Source organism: Babylonia areolata, chromosome 2 (assembly GCF_041734735.1).
Source record: "Babylonia areolata isolate BAREFJ2019XMU chromosome 2, ASM4173473v1, whole genome shotgun sequence".
Lineage (NCBI taxonomy): Eukaryota > Metazoa > Mollusca > Gastropoda > Neogastropoda > Buccinidae > Babylonia > Babylonia areolata.
Window position 1 is genome coordinate 24134302 of NC_134877.1, and position 8431 is coordinate 24142732.

Genomic DNA, 8431 nt, shown 5'->3' on the forward strand with positions numbered 1-8431 from the left:
TGCTAGTGCAGCCGTTCAATCTTTTAATGATGAAAATAAATAAATAAAAACCAGCAACAAAAAAACACAAACACCAAACAATAAACAAACAAAATAAAAATCGTAGACAGCAAAAGGTTCATTTGGGAGTAAAACAAAAAAATTTACAAAGAAGCTTGCATTTAAATGATTCACTTAAAACCCGTTAACTACCAGGGAAACACAACTTCTGCTGCAGGGTCTCCCTCAGTAAGTTTTCAGTAAAGATGGGTATGAATTAATATACAAACAAAAGTCTTCAGCCTTCATTTTTGTTAAAAAGTATCCAAACCATATATATATATATATATATATATATATAATTTTTTTTTCTTCCTGAAATGAAAGTGCCCAAGTTTTCTACAGAAAGCACTCTTGAAATTATGGGATGTACAGTTTATGAGCTGATTGAAAAGCGAAATATATCATAGCTTTGTAATTTTACGTTTCTTGATACATAAAATGCATATGTATATCATTGTAAACGTTTCAACAACAACATTAAAAACGCACACAAGCACGCAAATAAAACAAGGATACCCACCAAACGAAGTCCTAGAATTCAAGGTGTTGGAATTGAATTAAGATGACAATCGAAACCTGACCATGTCTCCCACGGTTAACACGAAAATCTTCATCATGTTCAGGCTCGTGTGATTTGTGTCATACCGCGATGTGTGCAAGTCTGAAAAAAAAAAAAAAAAAAAAAAAAAAAAAAATCAGCGTCTGCGCTGGCCTATAATCTGCATTATCATATCCGCCTTTGCTTTCTTGAAGTCGACGAAGATTGGTAGTTGTCGTCTGTTGTGTGTGTGTGCGTCAGATCGCTTCGACTAGCTGATTGGGCTGGAAGCCTGTCAACGTTTTGAACCATATATCAGGCCATATACCACATTAGCACTGTGTCCATGCTTTATTTCTGTTTGAAATTCAGATTTTTGTTTTAACTTGACAACAGTTATGCCGGTGTTTCACTTTTCTGGCTGACGGAAAATTCGAAAAAAGCCCGATGACTAGTTAACCTATCATGTAATGACTGGTTAGCCTATCGTATAATGACTGGTTAGCCTATCGTATAATGACTGGTTAACCTATCATGTAATGACTGGTTAGCCTGTCATATAATGACTGGTTAGCCTATCATGTAATGACTGGTTAACCTATCATATAATGACTGGTTAGCCCATCATGTAATGACTGGTTAACCAAGCATATGACTGGTTAGCCAATCATATAATGACTAGTTAATTAATCTGTCATATAATGACTGATTAGCCTATCATATACTGACTAGTTAATTAACCTATCATATAGTGGCTGGTTAACCTATCATATAATGACTGTTTAGCCTATCATGTAAAGACTAGTTAACCTATCATGTAATGATTGGTTAGCCTATCATATAATGACTGGTTAATTAACCTATCATATAATGACTGGTTAACCTATCATATAATGACTGGTTAGCCTATCATATAATGACTGGTTAACCTATCATGTAATGACTTGTTAGCCCATCATGTAATGACGGGTTAGCCTATCATATAATGACTGGTTAGCCTATCATATAATGACTGCTTAATCAAATTATCATATAGACTGGTTAGCCTATCATATAGTGACTGTTTAGCCCATCATGTAATGACTGGTTAATTAACCTATCATAAATGACTGGTTTGCCCATCATATAGTGACTGGTTAATTAACCTATCATGTAGTAGGCAACACGGCCGCAAATGCAGCATGATGGATTAATCCCGTCATGTAGGCAGTAAACATGTATTAATTTTGTCCTCGCAATTCATATCTTAATTCAGATCTACAACACACGTTATATTTTCCTTTCTTTTTTTTCTGTGGTGTTTGCTGAAGCATAAACACCAGTACCAAATAACCTCGCAAGGGTGAAAATGGTGCAGATCTCCGCATTAATTAAAGCAAATCATTTGCGCAATGCAGCAAAAAAAGTAAAAAAAAAAAGAAGTAGAAAAAAAAGAAAAAAAAAGAAAAAAAAAGAAAAGAAAAGAAAAGAAAAGCAGACTTGGCCAATCGTCGCTACGCTACCTACTGCTGCTAGCAGACTTGGCCAATCATCGCTGCGCTACCTACTGCTGCTTGCATTGGACGCTGGGAGTGTGGATGGGGGAGGTGGGGACATATGGTAATGGAGGTGGGTGCAAGCTGCCGTGGCCACGTGGTTAAGAAAGCGTCGTGGAGTGACGACAGGAAGGACGCAGGTTCGAATGCCCATCAATGACTTTCATTAAAGTTTCAGTTTCAGGTTCAGTTTGAAGGAATTTTCATTTCAGTCAGGCTTCTTTCAATCGCAGACACAGACACAGACACAGACACACAGACACACACACACACACGTGCACACACGCACACACACGTGCACACACGCACACACACACACACACACACACACACACACACACACATACACACACACGCATGCACACACACACACACACACACACACACACACACACACACACACACACACACACACACACACACACACACACACAAAGGCGTCGCTGCACTTGTGGTGGCGATACACTCTTCCCGAGGAGAGCATCACGAATTTCACACAGAGAAATCTGTTGTGACAAAAAGTAATACAATACAATGCAATACAATACAATGCAATGCAATGCAATACAATACAATACAATACAATACAACAACATGATCCAATATAATAGAACACAATACAATACAATGCAATACAATACAATACAATACAATGGAATGCGATCCAATACAATGCAATCCAATCCAATACAATGCAATGCAATACATCACCATGATTCATCGGGATCGTCAGAGGTGTATACCATGTCTTGGAACCGCGAACTTATTTTATTTATTTTATTATTTTTTTCTGTTTATCGAGTGCACCGGAAAGGAAGTATCAGTTTCAGTCTATCAAAGAGACGTCACTGCGCTCGGACAAATCCATACACGCTACACCACATCTGCCAGGCAGATGCCTTATACCTGACCATCAGGACGTGCTCAGTCAGTCCTTGAGTGCATGCTTGTATATTTATGTACATACCACTCAGAGTAAATGCCTTCTGCAGAATTTTGCCAGAGGACAAAACTTTCGTTGCCATGGGTTCTTTGTCAGTGCGCTGACGGGCGCAATAGCCGAGTGGTTAAAGCGTTGGACTGTCAATCTAAGGGTCCCGGGTTCGAATCACGGTGATGGCGCCTGGTGGGTAAAGGGTGGGGATTTTTACGATCTCCCAGGTCAACATATGTGCAGACCTGCTAGTGCCTGAACCCCCTTCGTGTGTATATGCAAGCAGAAGATCAAATACGCACGTTAAAGATCCTGTAATCCATGTCAGCGTTCGGTGGGTTATGGAAACAAGAACATACCCAGCATGCACCCCCCCGAAAACGGAATATGGCTGCCTACATGGCGGGGTAAAAACGGTCATACACGTAAAAGCCCACTCGTGTGCATACGAGTGAACGCAGAAGAAGAAGAGTCAGTGCGCAAAGTGAGTGCCGTACACGGGACCTCGGTTTATTGTCTCATCCGAATGAACTAGACGCTCAGTTTGATATTCCAGTCAAACTTGGGAGAAAGGGCGAGAGCGAGATTCGAACCCACACGCTCACGGACTCTCTCTTTTTTTTTTTTTAACAGCTGAGCTTTGGTTTATACAGTACATCTTGCATGAAATGATGAATTATCAATATCAATGCCTGAAGCCTTCTTAGTCATAGGTGTACTTATCGAGCGTGTACTTTTGGTGGAATCGCTGGTGGTTAAATTGAATTCGAACCCCCTGTAGTTTATGGGTGGAATTGATTTTTCGTTTTAAACGAATTAACAAGTCCAGCTGTTGTGAAGGTTTTGGGGTGTGTGTATATATATATATATATATAAGGTGCAGTTTCACGGACTTGGACATTTGTTGCTGCGCGATTTGAGGGACTTATTGTAAGTAACTCCTTTGTCTTCTTCGGTCTGTCTGCCTGTCTGTCGGCTTCTCTGTCTCTGTCTGTCTGTCTCTCTCTAGAAAGCGAGCGTGCACGTCGGTGTTTAGAGTTCAAATGACCATGCAAATTACTTGAGGTGTTCACAAGAATGCGTGTTGTTTCTTGCCCCCTTGTCTGAAGGGCGTTGTAACGCTGAATGGACATTAAAATCTTTGTCTTTATCTTCTCCCTGTCTCTGTCTGTCTGTCTCTGTCTCTCTCTCTCTGTCTGTCTGTCTCTCTCTCTGTGTCTCTGTCTCTGTGTCTCTCTGTCTCTGTCTCTCTCTCTGTCTCTCTCTCTCTGTCTCTGTCTCTCTCCCTGTCTGTCTCTCTGTGTGTGTCTGTCTCTCTCTCTGTCTCTGTCTCTCTGTGTGTCTCCTTCTCTTTGTTTCTGTCTCTCTCTCTCTCTTTGTCTCTCTCTGTCTCTGTTTCTGTTGGTCTCTCTCTCTCTCTCTCTCTCTCTCTCTCTCAATGATTGGATAAAACGACATTGTTCCTCCCTCTGTATCCCCCACTGTCACAAGGACTGTTAAACTTATGACAGTAAAAGAGTCAAAGGAGGCAAAATTGCACTGGCTCTTAGGAGGCAAAATTGCACTGGCTCTTAGTGCTGCAGCCTTGTGGGCTAGTTGGCCTTTGGGAACCATCCAAACGCCGACTGTCCTAAAACCCTCTTGGCCGAGAGAGTGGGGATGTACTTGGGCAAGACACCCTCCACTATAATCAAATTCTAGCCCAAATAGTCGGAACAGCAGTTGCCTCCTCTGCTGTTCTGATGGTCATGGTCGGACACGACTGACTATCATATATATAAAGAGTCAAAGTGTCAAAGTGTCAAAATGTCAACTCTCTCTCTCTCTCTCTCTCTCTCTCTCTCTCTCTCTCTCTGTCACTCTCTCTGTATAAGGCATTCAACATCCACAGTGTGGTATGTAGTTGACTGTGCTTTTTTGTTTGCATTTCTAAATTTAATTGTTAAACGTTTTTTTTTCTGTTCCATTTTATCCTGAAAAATGTGACAACATTGTAATGTAATGTGTGTTCACTCCACGCCCTTCATGAGGGGCCATGGCCTTTATTGAATAAAAATGTTCGTTCGTTCGTTCGTTCATTCTGTCTCTGTCTCTCTCTGTCCTCTCTCTCTCTCTCTCACTTGATAGCTCGCTCGCTCTTTCTCTCTGTATTGATCAGGATTCTAATCCTCGTATAAGATAGTGCTGTGTGTGAAACGCAGTCTGTTCTCCCCGGGGAGAGCGCGTCGCTTCTGAGCAGCGTCACTTCAATTGTTGTCATTGTTATTGCTGTTGTTGTCGTTGTTGTTGTTGTTGTCGTTGTTGTTGATATTGTTGTTGTTGTTCTTTCATGAAGGACAAAGAGAGACAGCGGAGCGAGCAATAGAAAGGCAGAAGAAGAAGCAGAAGAAGAAGGAAGATGATGACTCTGCGAATGGCGGCCTGGTTCCTCGTCCTGACAGTGACCGTGCTGGGTGGACGGTGGGCTCAGGCTGAGAACATCGACTGCGACTTCTTCGATGCGGACTTCACCATCACCTGGGCTGATGTGTCTGGTATGGTGACTGCTGGATTAAAAAAAAATATATATACATAATTTTGTGTGTATATCTTTATCTGTCTATCTGTCTATCTATCTATCCATCTGTCTATCTATCTATCCATCTCTCTCTCTCTCTCTCTCTCTCTCTCTCTCTCTCTCTGTGTGTGTGTGTGTGTGTGTGTGTGTGTACATTTGTAGTCGTCTTCTCTCTCTCTCTCTCTCTCCCTCTCTCTGTCTGAACTGCGCAGACATGGATTTTAGATATATGTTTGCGTATACTCTCTCTCTCTCTCTCTCTCTCTATATATATATATATAAAAATATATACATATATTTGTATGTATGTATGTATGTATCTAGTACAATACTAAATAATATTTCAATGTAAATCTACACACACACACACACACACACACACACACACACACACACACACATATATATATATATAACGAACAGCCTTTTTGAAAGAAACACAGCACCAAGCGGAAACAGGCCCTTGATCCCTGATCACTGAGTGAACACTGGAACAGAAGTCCAACACTTAATTAACCGATTCTGTCCCAGAGGCCCCTTGTGTAGTGGATGAAAACACTTACGTTTTTTATTTCCGTAAGGATGGAGACGAAGCTTCAAAAATCAGCCCAAAAGAACATTGTTGTTTTTTTCTTCCGGGTTTTAAATCTGGGTGTCTTTTTGAAACGTTTCATCGAGCTCCTGTAGTCCCATTGTGAAATAGAATCGAGTGTTTAATTGTTTATTTACTCTCTCTCTCTGTTTCTTCCTCTATCTCTGTCTGTCTGTCTCTCTCTCACTCTCGGTCTGTTTATTTGTCTTTCACTGGGAAATCAGGACAGCCATTTCGTTCACAAAGACATACATACTTTTGATGCTTGTACATTTGTTGTTGCTGTACTTTTGAGGCTGATGATGAGAATGGTTCGCTGTGTCCTCTTTATAGTAATTGTATCGTAACTTGAATGTTAGATTAACCCTTTCACCGCCAGTCAATTTAGAGTACAAAATCCCCTTGTGGCATAAACACAGAAAAGACAGTGTCTAAGAATAGCTGGGGATTCCCCCTGCGATGTATAGAAAATATGGCCTATCCTACCACCGAACATTAGCTTCATGGATAACAGACCAATGAACCAATGAATGGTCACCTTTCAGTGACATGGGTCCTCTACCACGCCTGTGCATAAATGCGAGCTTGGCGGTGAAAGGGTTAAATCACGTTGGAAGCTAGATCAACGTCTTGACGAAGAAGATGAACCGAAGGTTTTTTACCCGTTGGTAGGAAGTCTCTCTCATTCCAGTCCCTATGCGCATGTCCAGAAAATCACAGTTAAGTCCCTTCTCGTTAATCATCGACTGCTGTCGCATCCGCTAATGGTGATATCGTCACAGTAATGTTATGAGAATGAAAGGCATTTTGTTCTTGTATGTTCAAAGTCAACAACTCACACTGCAGTTCGTACTGAACAACAACAACAACACCAACAAAGAAGAAAGAAAGAAAAAAAAAAAAAAAAAAAGAAAAAAAAAAAAAAAAGAGGAAGGTGGTAGAATGGTTAAGACGCTTATCTTCTGCCAATAGTGTCCGTAGTGAGGGTATATGTTCGAATCAAGAAGTGTGTGTGTGTGTGTGTGTGTGTGTGTGTGTGTGTGTGTGTGTGTGTGTGTGTGTGTGTGTGTGTGTGTGTGTGTGTGTGTGTGTGTGTGTGTGTGTGTGTGTGTGCAGGGGACTGGTTCCTGAAGATGTCGGTGGAGAACTCCAACGTGGACATTCCAGGTCCGTCCAGGGCAAGGATCGGCGTCACTACATCGGTCGTGGTGTGTACACAGCCAGCCCTCAGCTGGGTCACGGCCTCTGGGAAACCTTTGGGCCCTCCCTGTTCACACAAAATAAAGGAAGCGGCGGCCTGACCTCAGAGGTCGGCTAAGTACTTGATTTCTCATCCAGTGTTCACCACGGTCAGAGGCCTGTGTTCAGCATGGTATCGTTGTCCTTGGCTTAGTCTTTTGTGAAGGACTATGACTCTCAAACTTGGAGGCAATATTGCACTGGCTCTTAGTGCTGCAGCTTTGGGGGTAGGGGGGTGGTGGGGCGGGAGGAGGGGGGGGCTAGTTGGCCTTTGCGAGCCATCCCAACCGTTGGGTTACGCTGCTGGTCAGGCATCTGCTTAGCAGATGTGGTGGTGTAGCGTATATGGATTTGTCCGAACGCAGTGACGCCTCCTTGAGTTACTGATACTGATACTGCACCATCCCAAAGCCGACTGTCCAAAAAACAAAACAAAACAAAAAACACAAAAAAACCCCAAAAACCCTCTTGGCCGAGAGAGTGGGGAATGTAACTTGGGCAAGACACTCTCCACTATTATCAAACTCTAGCCCAGATAGCCGGGACAGAAGTTGTGCCTCCTCTGCTGTTCTGGTGGTCATAGTCGGACACAACTGACTATCATACATCGTGTCCTTGGGGGGAAAGGCACGTTGTTCATTTTCTCCTTAATCCATGGAGGTGTGAGTTAATTCCTGGGGTACCTAACTTCCGGTTAGGTGAAGGGTAAAAAAAAAAAAAAAACCCGCAGGGAGACGAGTTGGGTTCCGCCTTCCTGATAACGCCGAACCGTAGTATCAGACACGGTGGATTAAATTCACACCCAGTAAGGACTATCACGCATACGTAAATCAGTCTCGTAAAAGAAAGGTTAAGGTTTTAAAGGTTAAAGGTTTTAACCCTTTCACCGCCAGTCAATTTAGAGTGCAAAATTCCCTTGTGCAAATATGGTGTTTAAGAATAGCTGGGAATTCCCTCTGTGATGTGTACAAAATATGGCCTATCCTACCACCGA

The 8431-nt window shown here is 42.2% G+C and overlaps 1 protein-coding gene across 1 annotated transcript in view; it reads left to right on the forward strand.

Moving 5' to 3' along the window:
• The first annotated feature begins 3930 nt into the window (after positions 1-3930).
• Positions 3931-8431, forward strand: part of LOC143279367 (uncharacterized) — an 8585-nt gene continuing 4084 nt past the window's right edge. Inside the window, exons 1-3 of the mRNA XM_076583390.1 lie at positions 3931-3979; positions 5385-5583; positions 7315-7406. Coding sequence (XP_076439505.1) covers positions 5448-5583; positions 7315-7406 — 228 coding nt within the window. The 5' untranslated portion in view covers positions 3931-3979; positions 5385-5447. The remainder of the gene's footprint in view (positions 3980-5384; positions 5584-7314; positions 7407-8431) is intronic.